The sequence below is a fragment of the Lepus europaeus genome, chromosome 3, assembly GCF_033115175.1.
Source record: "Lepus europaeus isolate LE1 chromosome 3, mLepTim1.pri, whole genome shotgun sequence".
Classification (NCBI taxonomy): Eukaryota; Metazoa; Chordata; class Mammalia; order Lagomorpha; family Leporidae; genus Lepus; species Lepus europaeus.
The window spans coordinates 67,473,812-67,493,245 of NC_084829.1; the positions used below are offsets into that span (position 1 = coordinate 67,473,812).

General features: G+C 39.8%; 1 protein-coding gene across 1 annotated transcript in view; it reads right to left on the reverse strand.

Moving 5' to 3' along the window:
• The window catches only part of COL9A1 (collagen type IX alpha 1 chain), a 102,532-nt gene extending 85,196 nt beyond the window's left edge, over positions 1–17,336 (reverse strand). The window contains exons 1-5 of the mRNA XM_062187571.1: positions 17,323–17,336; positions 16,786–16,859; positions 15,552–15,629; positions 15,291–15,423; positions 7,399–7,795 (exon numbers count right to left, since the gene is read on the reverse strand). Of these exons, the coding sequence (XP_062043555.1) occupies positions 7,399–7,795; positions 15,291–15,423; positions 15,552–15,629; positions 16,786–16,859; positions 17,323–17,336 (696 nt within the window). The remainder of the gene's footprint in view (positions 1–7,398; positions 7,796–15,290; positions 15,424–15,551; positions 15,630–16,785; positions 16,860–17,322) is intronic.
• Positions 17,337–19,434: the final 2,098 nt, after the last annotated feature.

Sequence of the window (19,434 nt, forward strand, 5' to 3'; positions counted from 1 at the left end):
CAAGTGCTGGGTGCCTGCCATCAACCTAGAAAACCCGGGTTCCCAGCTTTATCTTGGTGCGGCTCTAGCCATTGTTGACATTTAGGGAATGAACAAGTTAATGGAAGATATCTACGTATATATCATCTATCTTTTTGTCACCCCACCCTGCCTTTTAAATAAATAAATTCTAAAAAATATTTGTGTGGCATAGCAGGTAAAGTCATCAACTGCAGCTCCAGCATCCCACATGGGCACCGGTTCAAGTCCCGGCTGCTCCACTTCCAATTCAGCTCCCTGCAAATGCTCCTAGGAAACCAGTGGAAGATGTCCCAATTGCTTGGATACCTGCACCCATGTGGAAAACTCTGAAGAGGCTCCTGCCTCCTAGCTTCAGATCACCCCAGCTCCAGCAGTTGCAGGCATTAAGGGAGTGAGTTCTAGCTCACTCACTCTATTCCTGTAACTATGCCTCTCAAATAAATATACTATTTTCTATGGTTATATATAGATTATCATTTCTTAGTATTAGTTTAATAGCTTGGGGGGAAACTATTAGTAAAAGTTATACCTTTTAAACCTAGCAGACAATAGATTAGTTATCATGCATGGTAGAAATACATTGCTTAAATCACTAAAAAACATTCCTATAATGTTTCTCAAGTATCTGGAATAATAGTATCACAACCTCATAACTTATTTTTCCTATATTATCACTCATGGAACTTTCATTGTTTTAACACTTTGAGGCTAGTATGATTCAGTTCTCTAGAGTAAAGGACAGTTAACTTTTCCATGAACAATTTTGCCAGTTCTCACATTTTCTCTGAATCGAATGAAAATAAGCTGAGCCCATTTGAAATATACCTCTGAAAGCATTAACTCTGATTAATCGTGTTCCATGTTGGTCCTGGCATATCATAGGTTAAGAGAAAACAAGTTGAACTATTTATTTGCAAAGCCATATAAACTTTTATCCACCCCCTCAACCAAGCTCAAACTGCTAGTGTACATCTCTGAAAAGGGAGAAAGGTTAACTTTGTTTTCTAATAGAGCTGTACCAAATAACTCTCCTAGGCAATCATGCTGACAACAAACAATAAAGAATCTGTCATAAAATAACATGTTTTTATGGTATGCTGCCAGCAAGCCAAGCTTTGCAGTGGGATAAATGGCACCATCCTAAAATATAGGAAGAAAGAAGAATAGGAAATTTGGGATTTATTGCTTTAAAAATCAAACTAACAATGTATTATAGCAGTACATTGGGAAAAAATATAAAATGCTCTGAGCCCACTAAATAACCATGAATGATGAGAAGCTTTGAGTTGTAGTCAGACAAGCAGCTATATCACAAGCCTTATGAAAACCTCTTGAAATTAGCTTCCTTTTTCAATTTAGAAAGAAGAGGGACAAAAAAATTGGATAAACAGGGGAAAGTCAAACAACTACGCTAAAAGTAAGTGTTTTAGCATTAGTGATCCATCAAATTTTGTTTTTAATTGCTTTTTTTATAAATCATGCAGTTCCTAGGGCTACCTTTTTACATCAGATAACACCTTCAGAAGGTACTTTTGCTTTTGATGATTTACTGAAGAACACCAAGAGTTAGCCTTTTAAATGTATTCAATTTTGGGGCCAGCACTGAGGCTCAGCCGGTTAATGCCCTGGCCTGAAGCACCGGCATCCCATATGGGCATCGGTTCAAGACCCGGCTGCTCCACTTCCAATCCAGCTCTCTGCTATGGCCTGGGAAAGCAGTAGAAGATGGCCCAAGTCCTTGGACCCCTGAACCCATGTGGGAGACCTGGAGGAAGCTCCTGGCTACTGGCTTCAGATCGGTGCAGCTCCAGCCGTTGCAGCCAATTGGGGAGTGAACAAGCAGATGGAAGATCTCCCCCCTCCTCCCCTTCCCTCCTCCTCTTCTACCTTCTCTCCTCTTCCCCCGTCCCCCTCTCCTTCTCTCTGTAACTCTTTCAAATAAATAAAATAATCATTTTTAAAAATATTCAATTAATGTAGTATGTGAAAGATTAGGATAAATACAATTGCATAAAGAAAAATTGACAAATAGACTATTCCTTAACCTTTGTACTATTTTTCATGTTTTCTCACCTGTATTTGTTTTTCTAAAAGATAGGGAAAGACAGAGACACAGAGAGATGGTCCATCCATTGATTCACTCCCCAAATGCTCCCAAGAGCCAGGGCTGGACCAGGCAGTAACCAGAAGTCAGGAACTGAGTCCAGGTTTCCCACATGTGTGACAGGGATCAAAGCATTTAAATCAGAACCTGGGGGGCCAGAGCTGTGGCGTAGTGGGTAAAGCCGCTGCCTGCAGTGCTGGCATCCCATATGGGTACTGGTTCGAGTCCCATTGCTCCACTTCTAATGCAGCTCTCTGCTATGGCCTGGGAAAGCAGTAGAAGATGACCCAAGTCCTTGGGCCCCTGCACCAGCATGGGAGACCCGGGGGAAACTCCTGGCTTTGGATCGGCACAGCTCGGCCATTGCAACCAGTTGGGGAGTGAACCAGCGGATGGAAGATACCTCTCTCTCTCTCTCTCTGCCTCTCCTTCTCTCTGTGTAACTCTGACTTTCAAATAAATAAATCTTTAAAAAAAAATCAGAACCTCCTGCCTTCCAGTGTGGATTTTTGTTTGTTTTGTTTGCTTTTCTATTTTTATTTTTTTAAAGCAAGAAGCCAGAGTCGGACGTGGAGCCAGAATTTGAACTCAGGGACTTTGATATGGGGTGCTAGCATCCCAAGTGACAATGTAACCTCCACACCAAATGCCCACACCACTATTTCATTTTTATTGACATTTCTTACACAGTAACAGTGAAAAATTGCAGTTTCCAAATTAAGAGAATTGTGACCTACCTGAATGTGCACGGCACTACTCTCCACTAAGACCTCTAGGGCCAGGAAATCATCGCTGCTTTTAAGCAATTGTCAACAGTTTCAGATTTCAGCCAAATTTGTGAGGTGACCAAGATTATAGGCTATGAAAGTCAAAACTAGATCCTAGGCACAAGGTGTGGACACTTGGACTCATGGACTTGTTTGTGTATTTGACTACCTTTAGTTTGGAAAAGTGAGCAGGAGTTCAAGCAATTAGCCTACAGTAAAAACGCCAGTTAAGTTGCCCATGTTCCATATTGCATTGCTTGGATTCAATTCCTGGCTCCAGTTTCCAATTCCACCTTCCTGCCAACACAGAACCTGGGAAATAGCAGGTAATGACTCAAATACGTGGGTCCCTGTCATCCACATGGCGGACCTGAATCAAGTTTCTGGCTCCTGGCTTCAGCCCTGACCAAACATGGTGAGCATTTGAGGGACTGAATCAGCTAATGGGCGTTCTGTCTGTGCATTTTTTTTTTTTAAGATTTATTTGAGGGTACGGCACTGTGGCGTAGCAAGTAAAGCTGCTGCCTACAGTGCAGGCATCCCATATGGGCGCTGGTTCGAGTCCCGGCTGCTCCTCTTCTGATGCAGCTCTCTGCCAGGTTTTGGGAAAGCAGTAGAAGATGGAGCAAGCACTTGGGCCCCTGCACCTGCATGAGAGACCTGGAGGAAGCTCCTCGTTCCTGGCTCTGGACCGGCGCAGCTCTGGCCATTGTGGCCAACTGGGAAGTGAATCAGCACATGGAAGACTCTCTCTCTGCATAACAAATTTTCAAATAAATAAATCTTTAAGAAAGAAAAGATTTGAGAGGTAGGGTTACAGAGAGAGGAAGAGACAGTGAGAAAGGTCTTACATCTACTGATTCACTTCCCAAATCGCTGCAACGGCAGGAGCTGGGCCAATTGGAAGCCAGGAGCTTCTTCCAGGTCTCCTACACAGGTAAAGGGGCCCAAGCACTTGGGCCATCTTCTGCTGCTTTCCCAGGCCATAGCACCATAGCAGAGAGCTGGATAAGAAGGGGAGCAGCCAGGACAGGAACCAGTGCCCATATGGGATGCTGGGGGGCCACAGACAGAGGCTTAGCCTACTATATACCACAGCACCAGCCTCTCTTTGGCTGGCACTCGCTCTCTCTCGCTCTCGTTCTCTCTCTACTAAAGAGTTTTCAAAAAAGAAATTGTCATTTAAAAAGAGAAAAGTGAGGAGCACCATGGAAAGACAAAGCATGAAAAGAATTGGATCGCAGGAACTTCAAAAAGTTCACGGAAAGTAAAAATAAAAGGTAAGTTAATTTTGGTGCAAAGGTATTCTCAAATCCATGCAGCTTTCTCATAATGCACATCTTCCCTGAACTTTCTGAAGATCCCTCACACCCATGGGAATCTGCAAAGCAGACGTCTCTGCCTGAACACCAGGCCTTGTCTTCTGGATAACTGGCACCCACCCAGCATTCCTCTCAGACAGCACCTTCTTCACGAAGCATCCTTGACCTCCACTCCCATGCTGCCTTGCCCTGAGTAAGGAGCCTTTCTAGGTGCTTCTCTGACACTCAGCACTTTTCAGTTAGGGTCCTTATCATGCTATGTTGTGACTGTTTACTGAAGTCCTTGTTTTCAGTAGACAGAAGACCAAGTCATAGATTTATCTGCCTTTGTATACCTAGTATACAGGCACACAATGAGAGTATGCTAAATGAAAAACAAGTAGGATTACGGACTAAGTTTATACTGGACAATTTTTTCTAACACTAATTTGTACTATAAAACAGATCCTGAAAAATCTAAGCTAATCCAAATGCCTTACAAAGTAAGAATATTGACATGCTTGTAAGGAAAGATACATAATGGCATTCATTTTTCTTTTCCTTAAAGGAAAGCTAGTTAGCATAGCAGAAAATAAAGTAGAGTAGAAATCGTATGCTTAACATTGTTTCTTATAGGCCAATAGACCTGCCGTGGTCACTTCTTGAGCTGAGAAATGGAGACAATGCTATCTGTAATTGCTATATAATTAAAGTATTGCAAGGATCAAACAAGCTAATGGGAATGAAATAATTTTGAAAACTTTAAATTGATATATTAAAGGAATTTTAGGTGATTAAAAAAAACTGAATAGGCCCTTCTTACAGTTTTCTACTTCTTTGAAATAAGGTGAAGATTGATAAATGTATTTTGGGGAGAATTTGAGGCTGACATGGTCACTTTCACTTCTAGTCTTTGAATGTAGGTAGTCTTTGGTCTTTTTTTTTTTTTTTTTTTTTTTTTTTTTTTTTTTTGGACAGGCAGAGTTAGACAGTGAGAGACAGAGACAGAGAGAAAGGTTTTCCTTCTGTTGGTTCACCCCTCAAATGACCGGGAGCTACACTGATCCGAAACCAGGAGCCAGGTGCCTCCTCCTGGTCTCCCATGCGGGTGCAGGGCCCAAGGACCTGGGCCATTCTCCACTGCCTTCCCGGGCCACAGCAGAGAGCTGGACTGGAAGAGGAGCAACCGGGACAGAATCCGGCGCCCCAACCAAGACTAGAACCCGGGGTGCTGGCGCCGCAGGTGGAGGATTAGCCTAGTGAGGCACGGCGCCAGCCTGGTCTATGACCTTGATCTAATTTAGTTATCATAGTCACTACCACCACCATCACGTAATATGGAACTGTAATACAGCTTTAAGCTCAAGTATCTGTGTTTCTTGGTTCAGAGTCAAAGTTCAGTCTGCGGAACAAATCTGTACATGCCTATTTTAAATACTCTTAACATTGGCTATGGTTTATCAACTTAGAAAAGATAACCAGCTTCCAGGTTCTAGTATTCCTGCACATTGCAGAATAAAATAGAAGATAATTGGTACAAACTTATCTCCACTATGATGTAAGACTAGACTTACAGAAAACCTATAATCAACCATAACAATACTGGTGAGATGATAATACAATGAACTAATATTGAGATTTAGTTTACCACTCCGGCAATCAGACAACTTAGTAGCACCCAAACCCAGAACATAAAGACTTTAAATGTCTTAAGGTCCATGAATCAATAAATTAATTTTTAAAATAATTTACTGACATTTATAAATTTGAAGAGGTAACCTAGTGTCTTCCCACTCACCCATGAACCAGAAATGACACAAGTTTACAGAACTTCAGTGTTGCCTGAAAACTTCTCCAGTGTCACTGCCAAGATCTTACTGTACAAAATTTCAAGATGGCACAACAGTAGTCCCATCAGCTTTCTAACCCAGCCACTTGAGGTGTGATAAGTTATTAGATGGAGAAATGCTTTCTCAAGAGTCTACAAGCCAGAAAAATAACGTAGCATTTACAAATTGCTTCCTGTCCATCACAGAATATAGAAATTTCACACTACCCTTCACACCAATCACAATTCTTCCCTTGAAAACAAGTTATTTGAACAATTCCATTACTGAGATCCCCAATAACCTTTTTCTTCGGAGAAGAGCACAGAAAGAATTCAAAGTCACTGTATTGCCTCGGCCACACTCCATGATAGGGATTCTGTGATTAGAATTTAACAACTCCATACTAGTATGACAAAGAAAAAAAGAACAAGAGAAAAGAGAGAAGACAGTTGGCATCCATTTTGTTTACTGAACTTTAAGTTCTTTGGTTTTCCCAAAATAACATTGTCCCCTACTGTATATTTTTAATTGCTGTTATATATATATATTTTTTAAAGGATTATTTAGAGTGCATCAAATCAAAATGAACGAACTGTATGGTACAAGTTGGAAATCATTGTTTTAAATATAACTCCTTACCTTTGTTTTCACGGATCCCTGTAGTAAAATCATGAACAGAGCTTTAAAATCCTTTACTCTGAGTCATGTACTTTTAAAGAAATAAACACTATGTTACCTATACAATTTTCATGCTTATTGATCAGGCATCATACAGCTTCCTAACCTCATCTAGAACCACTATGCTCTTAGTATCCCTCACTCCCTCCCCCAGTCAGATTTGCACAAACATTAATCATCCAAAACAGCCCATCTCTGGAATTTTGAATGTGGCCTACTTATTCCATCCTTTTTCCCTTAATGATCTTTCCTTTGGTTAGAATACACTTTCTCCTCCTCTTTTGCCAATGAAAATCCTTGCACATCAAAGTTCATTGCTTCCAAGAAGCATGGAGTTCTTCACTATCAAAATCCACCACTCTTCTTAACCTTGGACTATTATGATTACCTACACATACATGATATGTGCCACATCACAATAGGTTTCTTTTTAAGTTGCCTCAAATGGGTTTTGGATTTAGAATCTAAAAAGCATAACAAGGGGAAATGGGAAATACCCATTAAGTTACAAGACCGGGAGCTAGCTGCTTAACTTCCTCTAATTTCACATTCCATTTGGTACACGTCATGTCCAAAATAGAACTGAAATCATTTTGAATAGTGAGTAAATTTTTTAAATGAGTAACTTGTTATCAAAGATGTTTGATTTTTAGGAATCTGGTTTTGTTCTATGCCATCATGTGTGGTTTTATACTTACTGGAACAGAAACTTGAGGATTATCTGCAAGTTTTCCCAGCACAGCAAAGCCATCGACATCAATTTGGCCTCTTGGTTTAATGGGTAAGGATTCAATTTTGACACAGTCAACAAAAAGAGTAGCACTACTCTTTTCCACGCCAATCATGATCTTATGCCACTGAGAATCGAACAAGGAGGGCAAATTTGAAAAAGCTGCAGTTTGGAGGCTTCCATCCAGTCCCTTGTATGAAAATGCAACCGATTTGGTTTGGCCATTAATCTTCACACCAACTTGCTCCTTCCCTGAGGAATCCTGAATCTGCCAAATGCTCCAGTTCTTTTCAAGTGTGCTTCCAGTCATCCGGAAAGTAGTTAGAAAGGAGTATTCTTCAGGCAGTCCGCTGGGATACAAATGCCTGGGTAGAAAGAATAAATGGAAATCTTGTTTTCTGTACTCATGCACATTTACTTACCATTTCCCCCGTCATGCTATTTTAGATTCCAGACCTACAGGAGGCTACAGTGTGAAAAACTGTGTGCTGTTTGTTCTTTCATGACTTCATACAGACCTTCATAGTTCATTCACGTACATTAATGCCCTGTGTTCAAATACATATTTTTAAAACTCCTCCCTCATAGGTAAGGAAGACTCCCAAGGCCGCATAATCCCATCAATGTTACTATTTATGCTCCCCAAAGAGGTACTGTTCAGCAATTCCCTCTCAGCCAAAAGACACATTCCTGCAAAGGCCTTGGCAGCATTTCATTCACAAGGAAGACAGGAGATCATTTGGAATCCAAATAAACTCTACTCATTTATGAAACTATTTTTACTTTTTAATTTTAATGTAATATTTCTTTCTCCCATGATTGCTGGGAGTAAGAAACTTCTATAACTATATCTTAGGCCCACACAAATACCTTGAGAATCGCTAGCTATGCTGACTATTTAGAAACTGATTCAGACCGAAGATGTTTGCCTTTTCTGGGGAGGTAAGGCATGATGCTAAAATGGCATCCATTTGCTTGTCACTGGATTGTAACTAGGGAAAAGTGATCAATTCTTACTTCTCTGCTCCAACTCAGTTATTCTTCAATCTGCCAACTAAGGCTGCATCATTTCTACCTCCCTTAAATGACAGTGTTAGGCCAGTAGTTTTCCCAAGGCATCGCCTGTCTGTAAATCCTAACCTGGAGCTGTACCAGCTACCTGGATCTTCTGCTGACAGCAAGTTGCTAAAAGCTGAATATTGAGTTTTAAAAAAAATTTGAGGCCTTTTAAATGTAAGCACCACCTTTAAAAGACTTGAAGATTATGGCCGGTGCCACGGCTCAATAGGCTAATCCTCCGCCTGCGGCGCCAGTACACCAGGTTCTAGTCCCGGTCGGGGTGCCGGATTCTGTCCCAGTTGCCCCTCTTCCAGGCCAGCTCTCTGCTATGGCCCGGGAAGGCAGTGGAGGATGGCCCAAGTCCATGGGCCCTGCATCCGCATGGGAGACCAGGAGAAGCACCTGGCTCCTGGCTAAGGATCAGCACGATGCGCCGGCCGCAGCGCGCCACCCGCAGCAGCCATCAGAGGGTGAACCAACGGAAGAAGGAAGACCTTTCTATCTCTTTCTCACTGTCTACTCTGCCTGTCAAAAAAAAAAAAAAAAAAAAAGACTTGAAGATCATATACTTATCCCTTTATCCTCCTAAGTATAGAAAAATTCCTGACCAAGGAGGCTAGGAAAACTAAGTGCCAAGAATTGTGTTTGCTAAATAGTAAAATTTTATCTTCCCAAAAACAGTTATAGACCAGGACAGTTGGGGTCCCAAATAATCTTCCTCCAGGTTAAACTCATCCTACAGCCCCTTTCTTGTGAGTTGTGAAGAGAAAGACAAGAAGAATATCTAAATTAAAACTATGTTGATTTAATTTGTTACAAACTAAAAATAATATGGGGTAGGTGTTGTGGCATAGTAGGGTAAGCCTCCACCTGCAATTTTGGCATTCCATATGGACACCAATTGGAAACCTGGCAGCTCCACTTTCAATTCAGCTCCCTGTTATGCACCTGGGAAAGCAGTAGAATATGGCCTCAAGTACTTGGGCCTCTATGCTGACATGGGTGACTTGAAAGGAAGTCTGGGCTCCTGGCTTTGGCTTGGCCCAGCCCCGAATGTTGTGGCTATTTGGTAGCGAACCAACAGATGGAAGATTTCTCTCTCCCTTTCTATCTGTCTGTCTCTCCTTCTCCCTCTGTACCTCTGCCTTTCAAATAAATAATTCTTTAAAAAAATAATATACAAATATGTTGTATCAGCATATGTGTTCTTGCCAGTTACATGTATTCTTGGGTTCAAAACTTCCCACACCAGAAAACTGTTGAGTTCCAGGATATGTAGCAATGAATGCAACTACTCAATTTACTAAGACATTCTATCTTTACTTTTAGTTATTGAAACTTTATAAACTGATATCAAAGTTTTATTTTTCTGCAACTGTTTTCATAGATTTTCAATAAATTGGGGTCAATCATTTCAACAAATTTCATTGCTTTGTTGATTTTGTAAAGGTAACAAAAATGTGAAATTTTTTATCTTAGTACTCTTTTCATCCAAGTCCTACTTTGTCACTATTATAGAACATTTTGGTTTGTATTTTTGGTACTGGATCATATAACTGATGATATGCATTATTCTTACTGCAAATTTTTCAGTTCACTAGTATCTGTCAAACGCGAGAAGTTTTAACATGTACTTTTAATAATATTGTTTAGAGTTGAAGAACCACCTACTGTCCTGTTTTCAAGAATGTAACTGTCTGCCACATAGCTCCAAGTACTTACTAATATATATTCTGTTTTTCTATTGCTTTGTCATATTTCCTTTGACTCTTTTTCTAAATCATTGGCATTCCATAACTCTAGGGGAAAAAACCTAAGATTTGCTATTGATAATATACTGCCTTTTGTATAATTGTAAAACCTTATGAAAGTTTATACATCTCATTTAACTGACTTCAAAAAATTTGGAGCTAGGAGATAAGTTTTTGAAGCTTTACTCAAAGATAATATTTAGCAAGTATCCATTTAAATTATAAATAGGTTCTTTTGTTCATTCTTTTAAATAATGATGTGGATTTCCTTTTATTCATGATCAGTGTTTTTGAGGCATGAAGTTTTTGTGAAAGAAAGATAAAAGAAGGTAAAATATGAAGTTAAGAATTATTTTTCTAGACTTAAAAAATGTTGTCTGTTTCTTACCTGTTTATCTACAGATATACTGAACAAAACTGTAGAATTTGTTCAGTCCATTAAAAAAATAAAAATAAAGAACAGGGCCAGCACTGTGGCATAATAAGTTAAACCTCCACCTGCAGCACCAGCATCCAGTATGGGTTCCAGTTCGAGTCCCAGCTGCTCCACTTCCAATCCAGTCTCCTGCTGATGGCCTTGGAAAGCAGAAGACGACCCAAGTGTTTGGGCCTCTTCACTCATGTAGGAGACCTGAAAGAAGCTCCTGGTTTCAGATCGGCTTAACCCCAGCAACTGCAGCCATTTGGGGACTTCTCTGCCCCTCTATCTGTAACTCTTCCTCTCAAATCTTTAAAAAAAAAAACTATTTTCTGTCTTTATTATAGAAGCCCCAGTACCATGCTTAGGTGACACCTATGTAGATACATGACATAATTTAGGATTCTTTCCCACTCTATGCTTTGTCCAACTGACTCAAAGAACTGAGGCAATATGTTGAAGGCAGAATAGGTCATATCAGGGCCAGCACTGTGGTATGCTGGGTTAATCCTCCACCTGCAGTGCTGGCATCCCATATGGGCGCCAGTTCTAGTCTCAGCTGCTCCTCTTCCAGTCAAGCTCTCGGCTATGGCCTGGGATAGCAGTAGAAGATGGCCCAAGTGCATGGGCCCTTGCACCCTCATGGGAGAGCAGGAAGAAGCACCTGGCTCCTGATCAGTGCAGCTCCAGCCATTGCAGCCATTTGGGGAGTAAACCAACGGAAGGAAGACCTTTTCTGCTGTCTCATTGTCAGCAACTCTACCTGTCCAATAAATAAATAAAATCTTAAAAAAAAAAAATAGAACATATCTCCATTTACCTCTGATTTACAGTATGTAATGCCAAAAACTAAAAATATAAAAGTTAAAGACAGTGACGCATGTGGGGTTACTAAAAGAATATCTTGTTTATAGTCATATTGGTTTTTTTTTTCTTCTTCCCAGACAGAGTGGACAGTGAGAGAGAGAGAGAGACAGAGAGAAAGGTCTTCCTTTACCATTGGTTCACCCTCCAATGGCCGCCGCGGCCGGCACACCACGCCAATCTGAAGCCTGGAGCCCCTCCCAGTCTCCATGCAGGTGCAGGGCCCAAGGACTTGGACTATCCTCCTCCACTGCACCCCCAGGCCACAGCAGAGAGCTGGCCTGGAAGAGGGGCAACTGGGACAGAATCTGGTGCCCTGACCAGGACTAGAACCCAGTGTGCTGGCGCTGCAGGCAGAGGATTAGCCTATTGAGCCGTGGCACCGGCCTATAGTCATATTGTTAAGCCAAGGATATCTGTCCATCTCTTCCTACAGATAAAGATTATACACAAATACACACACACACTCTTACTTTCCATGAACCTTTTGAAGATATGAATACTTAAAAAAAATTCATAGAATTGGATTAAGTGCAAAAAATTTTGAAAATCCATGTACACAAGTGGTCTTCAAAAAGCACATTAAAATGCATATTATGAAAAAACTCTGCATGGTTTTAAAATTTTATGTAATTTCAAAATAAATTTACCTTTAATGACAGTTCCCATAAAATTTTCCAAGTATTTCTGCAAGTAATATATATATATGTATATATATATATACACACACATGATCATAATCATATTCACCTTTCAAATTAGGTTAGCACAGCATGTCAATATGTAAAAGCAGAAAATTCACTTTATTGTCCACATTAATAAAACACACGTATTTGTGTATCCCTAGAGTCATTTAACACTTTCACAACTCCAATTTATAGTACAAGCAGCCTCATGGTCTTTTTGAACACCTGAAATTCTGTTCTTGCAAATATGCTATGCACATTGTAAGTAAACTTGACAGCGTACATGATTTAGAAGTTGGATCTATGAATGATTTATTTCATTATATTAAAATCTGCACAGAGTACCTTAAATGGAGAGCTACAGGGTTTGAATAAAAGCTTTAGAAGTCCTTGGACTTTGAAATGTTTCTTTATGAATTTAACACAACGAAAGTTAGGGACTTTTTTTGACAAACAAACTTAACATGTTTTAAGTGGCTAAGAAGGTGAAACCATTGTGCCTAAACAAAAAAACTGTAAAACCAAACTAACAAATTCAATTTGCAAAAAAATTAAAATTGAAAGAAAGGGAGAGGAATGAGATGTCAGACAGGAAGGGAATATCATTATATTCTTAGAATTCTATCTATGAACTGTATTGAATCTGTTCATAGATTCAATTTGTACTAAAATGCAGCAACATGAAAAAATAAGGTATCAGAAAAAGATTGAAAAGGTAAGTAATAAATTTTGACTATCACATTGGTTTCCTATACCATGGATCTTCTTTCTCTTGTGAGGGACTCCTATTAGTTGTTTTTTTGTTTGTTTGTTTGTTTTTTCCCTACTGTCTTAGAGCCTTAGGAGGTCTTTTAGAATGACAGTTGTCTACTCCATGTATGGCCCGAGAACAATTCCAATCCCTAACTCTCTGCCACCAGATGTTTGAGTGAGGACTTGGACAACCCCTGAAAGTAAAGGATCCACTAAGGAAAAAGACTCATTCACGTACATGCTCCTTTCTGGCGCTCTCTACCATAGGTAGTCAACATTGAACACCACTGTATGCAAGACTACATTTGAATACTCTTCACTTATTAACAGTGACTCCATTGTTTCTGTCATTTCTAATCTTAAACTGAGAAGTGAAGCAAAGATGGCTTAAGTAACTTGCCCAAGAATAGACTTTACAATCCATTTGGTATTTTATGTATCTCAGCCTTCTAACTCTCCTCCTTCTCCTCCTCTCTACCTCTTGAAATAATTAGAAAGAGACAGACACAGAGAAACAGAGACAGGGAAAGGCAAAGCATCTGCCATCATTGATTCGTTCCCCAAACGCCTATAGCAGCTATGACTGGGCTGGGCTGAAGTCAGGAGCCAGCAATTCAAAACAAGACTTCTACATGTGTGGCAGGGACTCAGGCACTTGAGCCATTACCTGCCATTTCCCAGGTGTGCGTTAGCAATAATCTAGAAGCCAGAGCTGGGAATCAAATCCAGGAACTCCCATGTGGGACACAGGTATCTTAACCAGCACCTTAGCTGCTAGGTCAAATGCCCTCTGCTCCCTCCTCTTTTTATTTCTTTCTCATTTCTCCTAATTCTTTTATCCATCTTCCCTCATTTTTTGATAAACTTAGACAAGAAAACTTGAGTTCTGATCTTCATGGGACCAGGTAGTCAAATATAGTGAATATGAGACATCAGTTTTATTGCCTATGGATAGTACTTAGTGATAGCCCTAGACACTTAGAGAAAAACCAAAGATGAGATTGTTAGGCCTTAAGTTGGTCAATCTGTAAACTTAAAATTGACAGTCCTAATGGTCCATCAATCAGAAAATTATATCACCTCTGGGGTTCTAATTTTAATAATTTTATTAAAGTAAAAAAACAAAAATTATAAAGCTTCTTTAAAAGCACAACTTCTGAACATAAGAAACAATAAGCAATAAAGTCATTATAGCCATTTTCATGCCCTTATTCTTTCAAAATGTGAATGGTTTTCCCATGATCAGTATCAAGTAGTCGTTAGAAGCACAACTTCTGAGACCATTCTACCTGGAATTCAATTCACATCCCAACCCTGTGATCTTATGCAAGCAAATTAAGCATTTTATATGTCTGCTTTATTGCCCAAAAATAAGGTTAATAATTTTCCTATATTACAGGGTTATAATAATGATGAGATTTATGTTAGTAAACTTATAAAAATGTATTAATATATAGTACTTTCAAAATGTCTATTTCTGTCTACACTATGGCACTATATTATAGCAGATTCTAATTTGATTAAACTTCTTTTATGGAAGTTTAGGTTTCTATAATATTCTTTTGAGATTATGAGAACATTAATCATTATTTACCTTTTTTACCTTAATTTCTATCCCAGTCCTAATTTTCTTGTTTATCAAAGGAGGCTGAATTGTTTGCTTTTTGGTATAGTAAAATGAAATAATCATAAGACACAAATAAGGCATGAAAGTGATAGAAATACTAAACCACTGAAGCTCATTCATGATGATAGCATCTCTTCATATTTATACATAAAGTACCTCAGTTGTAAGTAATCTAAGGAATTAAAGGCTTAGCTTCCAAGAAGGAGAGCAGTAAAGTGGTTGCGGTAATTATTATTACTCATTCTTTTTTCTGCTATCACAATTTTAGCTTTGCTTTTGTTCTGTGTCTGCCAGGAGCTAAGCACTGGGTGTCTATTTCTATTTCAGCACCAGAGTACTTGAACAGCACCATTGTGAGTCTTTTAACCACTCTGTGGCTCCTAGTTAAATTTATGCTTAACCTCTGGTATTTTTCACAGAGGGTCCTTTCAGTCAAAACCAGACAAATTATAGGAAAACAGAAAGCAAGCAGTAAGAACATATCCTGAATCAATGTATAATAGTCTCAGTAATGTTTTTTTTTTTTTAAAAAAAACTGCAATGAAAAGTAAATTACATGCTGAAAACATGGAGAGCAGTAGGTAAGTGAATAAATTCCTTCATCTTTAAATAAAATCACAAACCAAGAAACACTGAGCATGAGAAAATTTCCTAATCCTGGATAGTTGTCCGTTATAAAAAAATGCTTTTGAAGTATATTACCTGGTTGGAATCCTGAAGTCTACATTACTTCCCAACTTGTAAGCCACTTGTAATGCAGTTGATCCCTCTACTCTCTGGATAGCTCTTTGAGATGCTGCTTTATCTATCTGGAACTGAGAGATCAGGTCAAACCCTATTGAAAGGGAATACAAGCGAAAAGTCCAAAAATGAGATTGGTTATATTCTTTTATTTGGGAAAGTTGTGAAAAATACATCAGGTTATAAGAAGCATGCATTTTCAATATGATACTTGCTACTTGCCAGGTAAATCATCTTGACCAATCCCGACTTTTGGACAGAGTTCATTTCCACCATTAGAATTTGAATTGACAGGAAATCCTGCAAAAGAGATAGCATGTCATCCTACTTCATGCAGTACAAGAATGGCAGGGTATACCAATAACAACTGAGTAACTATTTAAAATATAGGATTATACCAGACTGTTTATAAGTAGTATATTTGGATTTAATTCTTTTCCTCTAAAATTACGTTTTTTTCTTTTATCTTCAAATCATCCTGCAATAGATACAAGGCACAAAGTTGCTTTTATAGTGTGTGCTGGGAAAATAACTCATTTGAGAGGTCGAGAATCTGTTCCTTTTGGAACCAGAATTGTACAATGTCCTGAATGGCACAGGGTTAGAAGCCTGTCTGGAAAACTTCTCATGGTTTGGGCTAGAAAATATTCCTCAAACACCACAAATCCAGAGCCAACTTTGAACCAATTCAATGGGGCTTCTGGAGAATAGAGTTCTTAGGTATACTTGCCAAATACAGGAGGTGGCTGGGGAAATCTTTGGATTCACTAACACTAGTTAAAATATGAAGAATTCATTTAAGTTTATTAATTCATTTTAAGAGACTAAAGGTTCCATTTAGATTACTGCTAGAACCATAGAATTTAGAAGAGTAATGAGAAGAAAATAATCATAAAAAGAAATAAACCCTCAGTATGAGAAATCTTTAGCTAGGATTGGGAGCTCCTTATACATGGCAGCTTGTAGGGAAGAAGCCATTCTTCACCACCAAGGAAGGCTTCTTGTAACTGTCCAAACTCAGTGCTTTGAGACTCCCTAATGTCAAAGACTTCCTAAGTTCCAGAAAACGCATTTCCCAGTTACATGATTTGGCCCAGTCATTGTGATATATATTCTTCACCTCCCCTAACTCCAGATTATTGGAGTCTATCTATCCATCCATCCAACATTTGGATCACTATAGGAATCAATCATTATAGGAAGCCAGTCATCATAGGAACCAGCCCTGTGCTAAGCACTGGAACAAACAGATCAGTCTTTCTGCTAACAGTCACCACAACCAGGACTTCCTTCCCATACCCAACATTGACCTCAGAAAACCATTCACTGGGGTATGCCCATGGCTCAAGGCAGGAATGGAAAGTGAACCCCATTTAGTCTTCACTTAGCCACAGCCCTATCTGGTCACTTCTGGAAACAAGGAATTATTTCTGAATCCAGAAATTCTAGCTCTTACTTGGGCGACGCTTGACTGCCGCAGATGCCCAGGGTCCCAGGAAGCTGCAGATGAAGAAGAAAGCTGGAATTTTCCTGAAGAGGACAGAAGCAAACATGATTCAAAAAGGAGTTCCTCAGATAGGAGCTGCTTTCATATTTTTAAGCCTGATAAACCTTATTAATTTAGGTATTCAGATCCCAATATTGTCTTTATTTTACTTTGAAGCCTGAGATGTTTAATGAATTTACCCATTTCCATTATCTCTAATAAAATATCAACTTCCCTTTCTCATTACCTACCTCATTGTTTTTGTACTTATTTCTTTATCTGTTTTAGCTTAGATTTTCTGCCTTTCTCTTCCTATGGCTGTCTCCATCACTGCTTTTTCTGTCTCTCACGCTTACTCTCTTGTCCTGCTCTCTCATCTCTTTCTTTCCCTGCTCTTACCGTTTGTCACCTCTCTCCTCACCTCTTCACTGCAAAAAACACAGAACTTTGGTTCTGATAGACCACAGCCTTATCTCCCCAGCACTCTTCCCAACGTCATGGTCTTACCAGCAGTTCTTCATTTTCCGAGCTGGTTTTCTTCAAGCGCTAATGGAAAATGGGGTGGGAGGGGAGTCACTGCTCCCCAGGACCCCTTCACTATCACCCTAGGACTACGAGTTCTGGGTCCAGCCTTCCTCCCTCCTGCCCCTGTGAGGGCTAAATGCAAAGGGAGTGTGCCAGAGGCATCTGGTGACACTTTAAACCAAAGTAGAGGAAAGGGGCGGAGAGACACAGTTCTGTAAGCCAGGCCTAGCCAGGGGTGTGTCCTCAAAGCTAACAAGGTTACACTGAAGGAGGGATTGACAGGGGAAAGTTTGCTGAAAGAAAAAAAAATAATAAAATCGGGATGTGGGAAAATTCAAGAAAGCTCCAGGCAAGCTGTGATAGGAATATAGTGGGAGCTTTCAGAACCACTCTAGGAATGTAACAGTCAAAGCTTTTAGAGGTTCCAGTTAAGAAATGCACGTAGGACTTCAGAGGTGGGCAAATTCAGGGGAGCCTTGGTGCCCAACTAACCTAGGTTTGAATCTCCATTTGCTCTGGAGTTGGCTACTTGTATATCTTTGGTAATTTGGTTGACTTCTAGTAAAACAGGTTAAAAGTACTTATATAAAAACAATGGTTTTGAGAATTAAACAAGGTGGCTTAAACAGTCTCACACCCAACAGACATTTGTCATTGTCAGTCTTCGTCATAGCTAATACTTCATTATGTACCTCCCTCTGTTGAAAATGCTTGATGCCTGGTGACATTTAATATTTGCAGCAATATCATAAGACTAAAATTATCCTTATCCACCAGATTTTAAAAACCAAGACACTGAAAAGCTCTCTCAATGTCTGAAAATCTTGATAAATCATAATAGCAAGACCCCTAGTTCTTGTTTCTTCTTAGACTGTCATCATATACAAATTGAGAGCAAGTCACAAGAATCACAGAACTGGAAAGCACAACTGTCAGACTCCCTCCAAAACCTGGGCATCTTGGGAGAAGGCCCATGAAGCCCTACAGCTACCACCACCAGCCACCCACTTAGAATAGCCTCCTTCTGGCCTCATCTTAGGGACACCAGTGTCTGTCCAGAAAGCAGATTCTCAGGGGCAGAAGATCCATGGATCTCAGTAAGTTGTGGTGTCCAGCACAGACTAGTTTTGAGATGGCTTTGTTTCCCTAAAATTTCTGTAGTTTAATTTATTGAATTATAAAAACAAACATCATTGCTTATTTTTCATTTGGAAATAAGTCTATCCCCTTTCACCTCCATTAGACCACTGGAGAGTTCATTCATATGACCTTAACTACACAAACATGGATATCCACACCCTTTCCCAATCCTTTTCTACTCACTGCCCACCTCTTGGTCTGTCTTGGTCTCTAAGGAACAGAGCATCCCATCACAGAGGAACACCCATTTCCTCATACTGCTTGAGGTTGTCTACAAAGCCCTGTCATTCTTCTTCTACCAAGGTTCCCACTCAAGGGGCCAGTAGTGTAGTACAGCACTTTAACTGGCCACCTACAATGCTGGCATCCCATATGAACACCAGTTCAAGTCCTGGATGCTCAACTTCCAATCCAGCTCCCTGATAACATGCTGGGAAAACAGCAAGATGGACCCGAGTACCTGGACTCTACCACCCATGTGGGAAACCCAATGGAGCTCTAGGCTCCAGGCTTCTGCCATCATTTGGGGACTGAACCAGCACTTTCTAACTCTACTTTGCAAATGAATAAGTCTTTTTTTTAACAGACTTCCAATCCTTAGGACATCCATCCTGATGCAATGACAGGAACACAAATGGTCAGAGCCTAGTTTTTGTGTTTAAGTCAGGGCTTATATGAAAGGAAAAGTTTATTTACTTCAGGAGAGATTGTGCAACAGAGAATCTTCCTGACATTCTGAAATCAGGCGAGATAAGCTAACCTAGATCCGTATTTTCTTCTCCTATCACACTCCGATAAGGTGGCAGATTCTCCTGTCTAGTTAAGTGATTCCGAGACCTCTTCTCTGCATTTGCCTCTCCCCAGTTTAAAAACCCTCTATAGCTAAGTTCTGCTAACAGATGAAAGGGCCTTTTAATAAAAGATGAAAAGATAGACAGGAAAATATGACAGTAC